The sequence below is a fragment of the Prunus avium genome, chromosome 8 (genome assembly GCF_965620075.1).
Source record: "Prunus avium chromosome 8, drPruAviu1.hap1.1, whole genome shotgun sequence".
Classification (NCBI taxonomy): Eukaryota; Viridiplantae; Streptophyta; class Magnoliopsida; order Rosales; family Rosaceae; genus Prunus; species Prunus avium.
The window spans coordinates 28,574,310-28,588,175 of NC_142291.1; the positions used below are offsets into that span (position 1 = coordinate 28,574,310).

Genomic DNA, 13,866 nt, shown 5'->3' on the forward strand with positions numbered 1-13,866 from the left:
ACACAATACTTCATTCAACAAACTCCATCCAAAACAGAATATATATGTTTTCCATCACTTAAAGATCCATATATGCAAGATAATTTAGAATATGAAACCACAAAGTCGTAATTAGCCATAAATACGATGATTAGCATGCAAATAATAAACATCAATGTGCTCCTAAACCAGTAGAAACCCAAGGTTACACTCATTCCATATCATATGCAACTTGCAAGTGACCTCCAACTCTACATCAATGGCATGGTTGTTGCGCTATTCACATGTATGAAATGATCTTGGTCCCCTCCATCATCTCACCTCTTTAATTATATATAGTTTAGGCATAAATTGCGGAAAAATCCTATAATTTTACGCATGTGCCCTTCCCCCTCAACTGACCACTTTCATCCCACTTTCTTCTGCCACATAGAATTTTTCCATATCAGTTAGATTCAACCAAAGATTTTTTCTGTTATCACCTTTAAAACATTTCTATGTTAAGATGAAGCAACAATAATACCATTCATCAATCTGTTACCAATTCAGTGCATACGCACTAACTTGCTTCCTCTTTTGTCACTCAGTATACCAAGACACGCGTGACCAATAAATACATGACAGATCAGTGATCACTATTCACATTCCATGGCTGACCATATTCTAGCATAATAGATCACAAATGAGCCAATAGAATAATAACAAAATACTTCTTCTCTCAAAGGTGTGCCTGTCAAGACAAACTTTCTGTGCACAAAAAATATTCAGACAATTGATAGTTTATGATTATAATCATTCATCATCTAGAGCCTTGGTGTACAGTGCACAGATAAATGGTGGGTTCATGCAAAGTATGAGAAATCTGTACAGCATTCAAACTAATATATTAGGGCAATAAAAATATGCATCTTGCAGGTATTTTGAACTGTAGATATTAACACAAGATCCATTTGTGGGACTCACAATTGTAGACAGCTTGAGTGGGCCCACTCTAATTCATTCAAGCACTGATCATTAGGATAAAAACAGTACTACTTTTGGAGAGTGTTATTTGCACCCACTTTTAATTATATGAAAACATTATAACCCAATTGTAATGATATCAAAAGGCTTATTTTGAAGTGCATACACATAAAAAATAATTAGAATGCAAGTGATTAAAAGCATTTGTTCGTGCATCTAAGTTCGATTCCCTCTCCTCACTATTTAGTTATGTCAAAAAAGAAAAAGAATTAGAACCCAATTTTTAATTTTGATTTTCAGACCACGAGAACACCAAAAAAAGAAGAAGAAAAAAGCACGTCTTTATAAAAGATGGGTTATGGCAGCGGACCCAACAGTTTGCTAAAATGGAAGCAGAGACAAAAATAAAGCGAGCCAGTCAAAGTTTCCCAAAGTGAAAGAGACAAGTTTCTTTCACAATTTTCACCTTTAGCCACAATTGCTCAAATTTTAGCATTTCAATTTTTTTTATCTGGTCAGTTATTCTCTCTCTTTCCTTATTGGGCTTCACAAAGGACTGTAGTTTCTGTGCTCCGCCAGCTTTCATTTCTGCCAGGAAGAACAAAAATAATGTGTGGGTTTCAGCCACACACACTCCACTCTCAGGTGCTCTCTTGTGCTCTTTGAATTTTGAAAATGGCTCCTTTGCGTCTTGGCGGTGGATGCATTGGCTTCGCTTGGTGATGAGTGTCAGTCTTCGAAGAGGTTAGTGGGTTTCTCTGGTTTTTCAATTTTCTCCATTGGGTTTGGATTATTTTGTCAAGTTTTTGCCTTTCTTGATTTGCTTGTGGCATTTCACCATACCTGTGTCTCTGTCATTGTAGTTTTGGTGAAGATTAGTCGGCACATTCTTGATTTTCTTTCTCTAAATGTTTACTTCGTGGGTTTCCTATTGAATCTGATCTGCTTCTTTCAAAGATTTGTCTTTTTGGGTTGCACTTATTGAATTTCAGTAAATTTTCCCAGATGGAATCCGCTTTAAATTTTCAGTTTTTTTTTTAAGAACAAAAAAAGAATGCTAAATGAGTTAAGGTTTTACAGTCGATATCCTGTAAGGTTTTACAGACAAGACGTTTTGATGAGGACGTCTTTGTCAAACCCATTAGGGCTTACCAATGAAAGAGATGGAAAAGGAAATTATTTAATTCGGTCTTCAAATCCCGCAATTTTGGAGCAGTAGATGATTCCTATGTTTCTAACTTGTTTCCTAAGTTTTCTACTTTCTGGATTTCTTGTTTGACTAGGATATGGTTTATTTATATTTGGATTAGGATTTCTGTTTTAGCAAGGGATTTTTATCCTATTGTCTCTAGGTTTTAGTTTGCTGTAAATACCCCTTCTATGTAATTCATTATGGGGATTTGAGATTTGAGTTATTGAGTAAAGTTTATTTTCCAGAGATTGGAGAATTCTTGGTGTGAAGCTAGCCAAGGCATCTTTATCCATCGATTTTATGTTTTTTCATTGTTTTCGCTTCCGCTAAACTACCTAAATCTATAATTCACCCATATCCTACATCACGTTAACAGTTCAAAATTGCTATTGACATTGGTACTATCTGATTAGACTTGAGATCCACTCCAGATTTCAATGGGGATCTCCATCACGAAAGTTCTTGATACCCATGCACCATGGGATATATGCTAAAGTTAAAACATTTCTGACTGCCGGTAACCTACTACTTAAAAAAATTTTGAAACTCCTAAAGCTGAGTGATAGGTACGTCTTAGGTTTGTTTGTCATGTTGTACAGAATATCACTACTTGGCTATAGAATACTGTTGTATTATTGATAAGATAGAACTATGGCAAGATATATATCCATTAGCATTATGCAAAGTTGACATGAATGAAACCATTATTACCACAGTTTTGGTGCAAAAAAGCTATCTTAAAACTGAACTGGGTATGACCAAAACAAAAAAATGAAACTGAACTGGGTGAGGTAGTCAAAGTTGCTCATCTCAAGTTACATATTGTAAACTCTGAAAGTATATGGTACTTCTTGTAGACAGTGTAACATAACTAGATATTAAGATTTGTGACTTGTTATACGCCAAACTAATTGAGAATTTCAAATGACAGGAAATATTCTTTGCTCCAATATCATGAGGCGTTTTGCTGCAATAAGACCAATTATGTAGGGAGATAGAGAATAATACCGTGATTTCTCTCGTGCATGAGAGAGAGAGAGAAGAAAAATATTGCTATTTCTCTTATAAAAAGATGTTCTTTTATTTCAATATAAATAGTGGTGTGATACATATGAGTGCCAATCTTGATCTTTTAGGTTATTATAGATACAAAAAGAAATGATAAACTAGATATGTTATTTGACCTTAATATTTTCAAGAAAATGGTGTATCTTGTCATAATTTACTTTACGTTGATTTTTCCAGGTCTTGACAAGGTATTTATTGATTCCTGGTTTCACCCTTCAGCATGAAATCAGGACCAAAGGATGGCTGGCACTCTATTATGCCTCTTTGTTTGAGAGGCAAAGCAGCCTCTCGTTTTTGCATGTTTCCAAAGGTGAAGACAGCAGGCTACATTCCAGGGAGCGCACCTGTCTATCTGAATGTCTATGACTTGACACCAGCAAATGGCTATGTCTATTGGGCAGGCCTTGGTATCTTTCACTCCGGGGTAGAAGGTAAGCATACTTTAATCAGTACATAGTTCCTGATAAATCCAATATTAGTGGTTGCCATGTGAACAGACTAGTCCTACACTCCCCGAAGATTATGTGGTCAAATAGAATTCTTGATTGTAAAAGCACTTTCTGATTAATGAATTTAAACTGGTGTCCAATTTTACTGAGTCTCAGGTTTATGAAGGTGATGCAATGTTTATTGATCATTTTTGCTTGCTTACAGTTCATGGTGTAGAATATGCCTTTGGAGCGCATGAGTACTCATCAAGTGGTGTCTTTGAGGTTGAACCTCGACAATGCCCTGGCTTCAAGTTTAGAAGGTCAATTTTCATTGGCATGACATGCTTGGATCCATTCCAGGTTAGAGAGTTCATGGAGCGTCAATCTGCAATTTACAATGGTGACTCGTATCACTTGATTGTAAGGAACTGCAACCATTTCTGTGAGGATATATGTTATAAGCTCACCGGAAAACCAATACCAAAATGGGTCAACCGACTCGCAAGAATAGGTATATGGCATGTCTTTAACAACCACTGTTTATTTGATGTTTGACTTGCAATAATTGTATTCTTCTCAAATATCATGATGAGGACCAAACACTTCTATTAATTGACCGTGGAGAATGATTGAACTGAAAATCTTTGTGGTTTAATTCCGTGTAGAATTATCTGCCACATGCAACTCTTTAGAGCACTAGGCTTTCATGAGTCACTCAAATATGCCATGAGGCTCACCATCTGTATAAATATTGCATCATAGTGAAGAAATATATATAGTAATTTATTGTCAGATAAAAGATTAAGTAACCCAAAAAGTGCCTCCTTTTCTAGAAATGTTCAGTGTCAAGCTTGAAGAGTATTTAATTTTGGAACATACTTTTCCTTCATCTTCTTATGGAATTATTGTGTTGGTGAGACCAATTCATACTTTATTCATCTTTTCTTCTTCCTTTTAGGTTCACTGTGCAACTGTATACTCCCGGACACCCTTAAGACGACCACTGTTCCACATGACCCCAATTTCCAAAGATGTGAAAGTGAAAGAAAGAGACTAAGAAGTGCTTTCACTTGCTTGTCATCAATGTCAATGCCTCAGAGGGAAGTATCAATGTCGTCGTTGTTTCTACATTCTCACTATAAAGGCTGCTTACCACCGTGGGAGTTTAAAAGGTCTAGAAATGACTCATTGAAGGAAGGTTGAGAAAATCCGTCAACATTTCCTTCGGTTCAAAGAATCCCGACCAACCATCCGTCTGCAATGCTGAGCTAGTGGGGAAGGTCACTTTCATTATTCAAGAGTCGTAGGAGGGCAAACATGTTGTTGTTTTGAGATTGGAGTGTAAAACCACTGGGTTACTGTGATTTCCTGCTAACCAGTGATTGTGAAGTTTGCTTGTTGTATTTGTACGATTGTATTTTAAAATCTCTGATGTTAGAGTTACTCATGTGCAGTCATATAATTACAGGAGAGAGCAATGCCTTGCGTCATTGCTATTGAAGTATATTGAGCTTCATGTTCTTCTGGCACTCTCATTGGCAAAAAGTGTCATTTCTGTGGCTTTACTTCCAATTTTTTCATATCTAATATCTTCTTGTTCCATAAAGGTGGGGTAGGGGTTGTGTTGTGTGCTGTGCAGGTTCAAGATTAGGGTGTAAAATATCATTTCGTACAGTTTTGATGACTTATTATCAGTAAATATATACTTTTATGGTAACCCTAATGTGTTGCATATGCTTTGAGAAGGTACTGAATTTTTATTATGACCTAGAAACATTTGATATTAGTAATTCCTGCATTAGGTTGCTTCCAGTTGGGATTGTGAAGCTGGCAAATTTAAGGAATCTCTTGATGAACCATTGGACTAAATTGCCTGAAGGTCTCAAAGCTTCCAACATCAACCTTTACCACAAACCAAAAGTTGGTTGGTCTTCTCGAAAGCTTTTTGGCTTAAGCAACAAAATCCTTGATTGATAAATTTGTCTATCTAAAATTCATTGGAAATTTGTCTATCTAACGAAACATTTGACCGGGATAATGAATCCTATCCAGCTATATAATTCAGTGACTGGGATAATGAATCCTATCCAGCTATATAATTCAGCCCACCAAACGGGCTATGGGTAATTGAGAGGATGAGGCCTCACCAATTCTGGAATGGGGTCAGAATTCGGAGAGCAGCCTCATCGCAGAGGAGATAGCGTTTCAACTAAGAAGTACTGGGGAAAATGGTTATAAATGAACACCAACTGCAATTTTATTGAGAATAATAATGTTTCAATCAACATAAAACATCATATACAACTGAAACAATATTAATGAACAATGGTCGAAACCAGTAACAATGAGAAACTGCTATAGTATACAATTGTTCAAAACCATAGGACTCTCAGCTATCAAAAATTTATCAACACCATTTACCCAAAAAACCAATTTCTATTAACACACGATATCAGAAGACCATCACAAAACAATGGAAATGCACAAGAATGTTGGTCTATCAAAGGTCAAAACTAGTCCAGTCCATGACCTGGCGCACGAAAAGAAGGTTGTGCAAACCTCTTGACTATTCCAGCCATGTATTTCCCTTGATGCTCTGCGAGAGCCAGCTCTGTTTCACTTGGTTTCCTTGTGCCATCACCGGAAAGGACACCAGCACCATATGGAGACCCTCCTCTAAGAGAGTCCATTTCAAACATTCTGGCACCAAATGTGTAACCAATAGGAACATAGAGCATTCCATGGTGTGCTAACTGAGTAATTGCTGTCCAACTGCAGGAAATACATATAATATTAGCATATTTATAGGTGGATGAGATTGATCACATAAAGATATTAATCAATGTGGTAAGAGAGGAGCTGGAAATAAACCAAGCATACAGATTTATCTATTGTTAATATATATTTTTGAGTTTTACATAGACAAACTAAAATGGAAAACACAAAAGAAAAGTTAACATGATTTAGAAATTCAGAATCCATTATTTATTTACTTCCTCAAATTTCCAGTGTAACATAATTTGACAAGCCAATAATGCATATAATCAACAGAGACTTTACACTAGCCGGGACCTATGGGATATATTAGTGGAGGTACCCTCTCCTTTCCATAAACTCATTTCAGTCTTTTCTGATAAAGATCAGACTCAATCACAGACCTACAGTATGGCAAAAATTTAATATCAATTAAGCTGTAGCTGGTGCTTCTAACAGGCACTATGATCTAATGCATTGATGTCAATCTTTACTAAATAGGAAATAAATTATACTGGATGGTTTAAAGTTGACAAAAACGGAACATTCGTGGCTGATTTACGTCTGGTCCGACAATGACGAAGTTTGCAAAGAGTCCCTCATTCGGGATGTAATTCTTGGGCACCTTTTGTAATATCTCCAACAGTTTTCAGATAACCTCATGAAATACAAAACGAGTTTTGTAATATTTGGTAACCTAATTAAATAAACAAGTTTCTTATTCAAGCACCTTATAATTTATACCCAAAGGAGATGTCTCGAAAAGGGGTTGAAATTTCCTTCATTTCACATCCCATGGATGAACTATATGAGAACCTTGACATCCAACCCCCTTCTCTCACTCATTTCAAAGCAATTCAAAAGACAAATTACCCTACTCAGGAAACAACACTTAATGTGATACTTTCACTTTTCTGTTCTCTGAAATCAAATTGGAACTACATCTAAAATTGGAAAGCTACCAACTCTCACTCATTTCAAAGCAATTCAAAAGACCAATTACTACTCAGGAAGGCACACTTCATGTGGAGAAATTTTTGTAGGTACCCGGTACACTCCTTCATGTGATACTTTCACTTCTCTGTTCTCTGAAATCAAATTGGAACTACATCGAAAATTGAAAAGCTACCAACCACTATATGATATCTACATATAATACAAGTAATGCTCAGATACAAACTCCAATGCTCGTGCTAATTACACATAACAAATAGAAATAATACATTTTTTCTGACATATCAACTTCCAATTCATCTTATGCTACTGACAAATCAAAAAGTGCACAATACTCATATCAGCATACCAACAAATCAAAATTCACCAAAACCAACATGAAGAAAATAAAGCACAACTCTTGAAACAATGTACTAAAAAACAAAAACCAAGGGTGTCTTACTTACGCAGTGGTCTCTTGCCCCCCACCCTGTGTGCCAGTACTCACAAAGAACCCAGCAGGCACACCTGCAAGCCTCTGCTCCCTCCACAAGTGCCCTGTGGAGTCAAAAAAGGCTTTCATCTGAGCAGCCATGGATCCATACCGGGTCGGAAACCCGAATAAGAGCCCGTCAGCCTCCACCAACCTCTCAGCCAATATCACAGGCACTTCATCTGCATTACCATCTTTCTTGGGCACCTTCATCTGCTCCAATACTTCAGAGGACAGCGTCTCCGGAACCCGGTACAGAAACCCTTCAACCCCATCAATGGAATCAACCCCTTTTTTCATCCTCCTGGCCAAGACCTCCACATGCCCATACATTGAGTAAAACACTATGAAAACCCTCAGCTGTCTTTGTGCAATCGCATGGTCAATTGGGTTTGTTTGTGTGGTTTGGGTTTGGTTTTGGTCTGAAACAGGACCATCGCTTTCTGGGTTTTGAAGATCTTTATCAGAAACGCCTTTGGGTGGCCTGTTCTTACTTGGCACACAACCACCTCCTTTACCCATGAAATTCAAAAAATGGGTTTGTGATTATGGTGCAGTAGGACAGTTCAGAAGCTGAGAAATGTCAGGACTCTGTGCTCTCGCTGAAGATTTTGATCAAAGAATAATGGCCAATGGGATAGCTTATTGTAAAAGGAAATGGATAAGCAAGCTGTGTTCAGATTCTGAATTGTAGTTTAGTTAGTAATATAAACAAGAAGACCAAGAGAAATGAAGCTTGGTGAAGATTTGGAGTTAGTGGAAATGAAGTTGGAGTTTGTTTGACTTCAATCCCGAGCTGTCTGGACAGACTGGACTACAGTCTCTGACTCCAAGAACTTCGCTGGCTTTTTGGGTATATCCAATTCATACTTTTTTTAAGTGAGTGATTTTTATAAAGTTGACAAATTCTTAAATACTTTCATAGAGTTGATAAAAGTCATTAGTAAATTGGCAAGACTTTTGCTCTTAACAATTAGTCTTAAAAGTATGGAAAAGTCATTCATTTAATAAGCTTTTTAAAAGTCATTAACTTTTTAGATACCACCAAATTTTTAAATACTCTTTAAAGTCATAACTGGATACCACCAAACTTTTAAATACTTTTTAAAAGTCACAATTGAATAGTACTAGACTTTTATATACTCTTTAAAAGTCTAAATTGAATACCTCTAAACTTTTAAACTCTATAAAAGTCATTAAAAGTTTGAATTGGATACACCCCCCTTAGTTAAGTACAAATTAAAATTCTATAATTTTCTTTAATTGTTTTGAAGAGTGTTCTGAAAAATAAGAGATAATGGGCTGCGTTCCCTGTTTACATTGATTGACTTAGGTGTATTATTAACAAATAAAACATGAGATTGATCATGCAGTAGTGTGACGGTCAAACCGAAAAATTAAGGGTTATTATACATAAAACATGAGAAAATTAATGTTAAAGGTTAACATATTATATATTACTAGCCTCTCTGCATGTGCTTCCGCGCCTGCAAGAGGCTTTTTTTAAATAAAAAAAATTATTTTAGAATTAAAAAAAATAATGGGTAGTTGCATAAAAATAGGATCCTTTATTTGATTTTTCTTTTAATTTTATTATTTTTAAATATGAAAAAGTGTGAATTTACTATATTATCCTCATTTAATTAATAATTTCAATTCTTAATGTTTGCATTAACTAAGGGCATTTTCTGGTATTTTGAATGTTTCACCATTCTCTACCTTTTGCTTTATATATATAGATTATTATTACATAAAGTATGAGCAAATTGATAACATCATGTAATACTGTGACAGTCACACTAAAAAATTAGAAGCTTAATTGTAATTTGTTCTCGACTCTTAATTGTATATGGATTCTAAACCGTGTTGTTCACTTGGGCAAGTGCTTATGATATTTCTCTTTTCCAGAAAGTTTTAAAAAAAACCTTGTGACATGTTCGTACTTCATATTTCTTATATTATGTCTTCCAACTTCCATAGAAGTAGACCATCTTGAATGAAAGAGTGATGGTAACACAATCTAAAATGAACGGCCTCATCCTCTCAGTTACCTTGCACAATGTTACAGAAGTATTACAAGAGCAGGGAAAAATGTACACCTTGTAAAGTTTTGGCTTATCCACAATTATTACTTCTTGGCAAATGTCTCTAAGTATAAAAGCTCATTGGGTTGCCCTTTTTTATTCGAACGATAGTGGCGGCAAGGAGATTTGAACACATGACCTGGCAAGGAGATTTGAACACAAGACCTCAGATACAAAGAGTAATTGCTCTTAACTGCTTGCAGATTGTGTTTGCTCTTAACTTCAGGCAATTTTGTTGGAAGGTTCATCAAGAGATTTTGAAACTTGGTAACTTCACAATTCCAATTGAAAGAACCTCATGTTGAAATTGCTGATTTCCAAGGTTTCAAGTTCGTGAAGTTTTCTAGTCTTTTTAGGAAGTCCTTTTAACTTTTGTGCTTCTCAAAGTTAAATGCTTCAAGTTAAAAAACTTCACTATTATAATTTATATCTAGAAATTGGGATCAGCAAGATTCGTCCATTCTTTGAGAAACTTAAGTTTGATTTCTTGAGGCAACTTCCTTATCATCATGCATTCAATATGGTTTGCAACTGGAAACAATTAGGGCAATAAGGCGGGGAAAAAGCATCTTCTTTCCCATTTTAATTTAGGAAACAAATTTAATAAATACATCATTGAACCTCAATTCTAGAATTCCCCAATGATCATCGTCACACTTATGAAAATATATAATGTTTCCAGCCAATATCACAAACATTTCACAAAGTTACAACAGGTATAAGCTCTCTCTTACCCTTGCCCGATCCGAAGAATTTGCGTCCCAGCAGCACACTAGAATAGAAGCTTTAACGACCAAATGTACAGCCCTTGACCAACCATTTAAGGATGAATTTGGTGTTTAAATACAAGCAGCTCTACATGCAGCGTGGGAATAAGGTTTGCCCCACGTACCCACCAGCCATCGCCCTTCTCACGTTGGACTCAAACATCTTCGGGTTATCCCTTAGAACGGCTGCTGCATCATGATTAAGGGGATCTTCATAATTGGGTTGCTGCAAGCAGAAGAATAAGTTGTGATTAAAGAGACTTGCCAAGTTGTGAGAATCAACTTGTGAAAGAATAATCAATACCGTAAAAAGATGAAATAGTCCATAAATTATAGTGTTGATATTCAAAACAGGTTTCCAGTCTTCTCTTAGAATGTTGAGGCAGACATTTCCTTCCAAGTCAATATTAGGATGGTAGACCTGTAAGTTGAAAATACCGTTAAGATGACTTTTATACTTACAAGAGAACAAGTAGGAACTTCAACTAGAAAAGCACCATGTTTAGCAAATAGGGCATGCTACTGTACCTTTGTCTTGCACTTGACCTTTGGCGCCTCATGAGGGTAGACAGGAGAAACTTGAAACGTGAACATAAATGTGCCACCTCTGTGATCAAAGATACTGAGTTAAGCACTTAAAACTCTCAAACCAAAACTTACTGCACTCCTCCCCGGAAAAAGTATAAGTAATCATAATAAAACTAAGTGATCATAACAAGAAAATGAAAGGATAAGAAGTTAACACCTATCTAATTTAAGAATGCAGATCCCTATACTAGCACCCCGTAATTTTCATATCTTAGAAGACTTTCTTACTTGATAAATGCTTAGAAGAGACACAAGATGCTCCGAGAAGTTGAAGCTTTTATGTTCAAAATATTTTTGAATGGAAATAACCATTAAGGTGCACATCTTACTTAATAGCATACCAACTACAGGGCATGTGTTTTGCATAACATAAACACTTACAAATAATATCCTTCATCAGGGCGAACAGTAACCTCGAAGTTCATCAACTCATCTTTGCCATTGGGAAATGATATGGTACACGTTTTTTGTAGGTTCAGCTCACTGATATCTACAAGATGAGAACAGTAGAAAAAGTAAGAACATAAGGCTATATCTATAACTTTTTTTTTTCACAATATTTTAGTTTCTCTTGGAGAATTATGTTCATTTGTCTAGAAAGAGGGCTTTCGAGTTCTGACATCAATTCCAATAAGAAAGTTACCAATCCAAGCCTCTGCAATTTTGCATCCAAAAGTAAAGAATACAAAACTAAAAGCTGAGGAAGCATGCCTCAGCAAGTTTCATTCATGCATAGTATGTGAGTTGTCATGAGCATGTTGCATATTATAATCCAAAAGTATTAAGTAACGAATAGCTAGAATGCCAATGAAGTTAAAAATGAAAAAATTTATTTTGTGTTAAACAATGAGATACTACGTCCTATAGAACCTTTTTTTATTTCAAAATTTGTGATGGAATACCTCTGTGAAGACGTAATTCTCCTGCACTTTGCTTCTTAACAGGTGGTTTTCCATTGGCATTTGCTGCAATCTCCCTCTGCCTTTCCTTCACTTTAAATAGCTTAATCATGTTTCCTACAACACAACATCAAGATAAATATACATGCACCTCACAGAGAAGTTCCAGATTTGAGATTTGACGTCTTAATTAATATATAGGTATATATTTCAGAGTGTTTCAGACATATAATGTTAAATATTTTAATAAGATAATACCATGGTTCAAATTGTCAGATTAAATCCAACGATTAATGTACTATTTATTTACATGCTCTAAGCTTCTGTGACTTTACAGGTTGGATTTTTATCCAAGGATTTCAAGCATGGTAGGTGTATAATTGAAATACATAACGATATGTGTTGAAGACTCTTCTATATTTTATATACATCGCGATTGAAATAACATGCGAAGTATTATAGCTCTGTCGCTTTCTTGACTTTAGTTGGAATGCTATGTGATATTCAGCTTCTTTTCAACCTATTTACATCCATAGATATGCTCGCATCAATAAGCACACACAGAGGCATGAACTTCACAACAACCAAAAGATCGTTGCTTGATCAGGTTCAGCAATCCTAGAGTAATGAACCAGATCCTACTATTAAAGTAACCAACAAACAGATAATAAACGCATGTGCATAAGCCAGAACAGCCAGTGATCTGAAGCAAAATATATGGAACTAAAAACCCATTATAACCAAGCCCAAGTCCTAACCCTTTTTATGTAACCACAAAAAAATATACACCAATACTCATCAAGGGGTCAGAGGTTTCTACAAATATTACTTCTTGAGACTAAAAAAACATTCTTTTTCTAAAACAATACAATTCAAAACAACAAAATTTAAGACCATACCGCTGAGTCTGAAGGCTCTCCTCGATTGGAAGCTTGGGTTCAACTGTTGGATTCACCAAACCAGCGAAAACGATTGAGGATTTTACCTAAAAACAAAACCCAGAAGCTCAAAACACAAAATTTAAATTCTTAAATCAAATCAACTTTAGACTCAAATAGCTCTCCAACCGCGCGTTTATCAACCCAAAACACCCGATCAATCAAAAGGGCTCAAAATCAATCAAACAAGAAGTAAAAAGCCAATAATTTATACCCATAATAAAACATATATGCGTGCGCTAAGCTTAAACCCAGGATCAGATTACTATTCTTATATATAGTCGATAAGAAGCCATGAGCTCTGCGATCGTTGAAACGAAATTTACCTGTTGAAGCACAGCGAAGGTCTTTGCAGAGAGAGAGAGAGCGAACAGAAAGAAGTTGAAAGGAATCTGAAAGGGCAAAAGCGTGTGAGATTCAGAGAGTGTTCTTGTTTATAGAGAGGTGGGGGCCCTGGTAGCCTCGCTTTCTTTGTTTTTTATATTTATTTTTACTTTCCTTACTTTGTTTGGACTCTCTCTACCGCCCTGCGTCAATTATCGTCATCACTGCTCTCCGAAAGCGACACGGCTTTGTGATCTGTTGGAATGCAGTGGGCTCATTATTACAAGGGAGCGAACTAATCGCGTAGTGCCACGAGGCCCACGACAATATATGAAGGTAAATTCGGTCAAGGGCAAAACGGTAAAAATCTCTTAATTCCTGCTTCTGCATCCGAGGTTATGTGTTTGAGGTTGGTGGTGGAAGGTGGTGATTGGGTCTATCGGTTGGTTAGGG

The 13,866-nt window shown here is 36.1% G+C and overlaps 3 protein-coding genes across 4 annotated transcripts; 1 reads left to right on the forward strand and 2 right to left on the reverse strand.

The window, feature by feature from the left end:
- Window positions 1-1,461: 1,461 nt before the first annotated feature.
- LOC110769300 (deSI-like protein At4g17486) lies at window positions 1,462-5,137 on the forward strand. Of its 2 annotated transcripts, XM_088246280.1 has the most exons (5): window positions 1,462-1,686; window positions 3,066-3,120; window positions 3,380-3,633; window positions 3,857-4,144; window positions 4,592-5,137. In XM_088246280.1, exons 3-5 carry the CDS (start codon window positions 3,423-3,425, stop codon window positions 4,834-4,836), a joined length of 744 nt encoding a protein of 247 aa, XP_088102406.1. In that variant the 5' UTR covers window positions 1,462-1,686; window positions 3,066-3,120; window positions 3,380-3,422; the 3' UTR covers window positions 4,837-5,137. The 2 variants fall into 2 exon arrangements, with proteins under 2 accessions (XP_088102406.1, XP_021828942.1); XM_021973250.2 differs by lacking the exon at window positions 3,066-3,120 and having other exon boundaries at window positions 1,465-1,686.
- A 728-nt stretch (window positions 5,138-5,865) lies between these two features.
- Window positions 5,866-8,658, reverse strand: LOC110769289 (putative NAD(P)H dehydrogenase (quinone) FQR1-like 2). Its single transcript, XM_021973235.2, has 2 exons — window positions 7,788-8,658; window positions 5,866-6,405 (listed from the first exon to the last, which is right to left on the reverse strand). Exons 1-2 carry the CDS (start codon window positions 8,333-8,335, stop codon window positions 6,147-6,149), a joined length of 807 nt encoding a protein of 268 aa, XP_021828927.1. The 5' UTR covers window positions 8,336-8,658; the 3' UTR covers window positions 5,866-6,146.
- Window positions 8,659-10,438: 1,780 nt separating this feature from the next.
- Window positions 10,439-13,569, reverse strand: LOC110769294 (NEDD8-conjugating enzyme Ubc12). The gene is made up of 7 exons (XM_021973241.2): window positions 13,416-13,569; window positions 13,051-13,136; window positions 12,155-12,268; window positions 11,634-11,742; window positions 11,193-11,271; window positions 10,969-11,085; window positions 10,439-10,890 (listed from the first exon to the last, which is right to left on the reverse strand). Exons 3-7 carry the CDS (start codon window positions 12,261-12,263, stop codon window positions 10,753-10,755), a joined length of 552 nt encoding a protein of 183 aa, XP_021828933.1. The 5' UTR covers window positions 12,264-12,268; window positions 13,051-13,136; window positions 13,416-13,569; the 3' UTR covers window positions 10,439-10,752.
- Window positions 13,570-13,866: the final 297 nt, after the last annotated feature.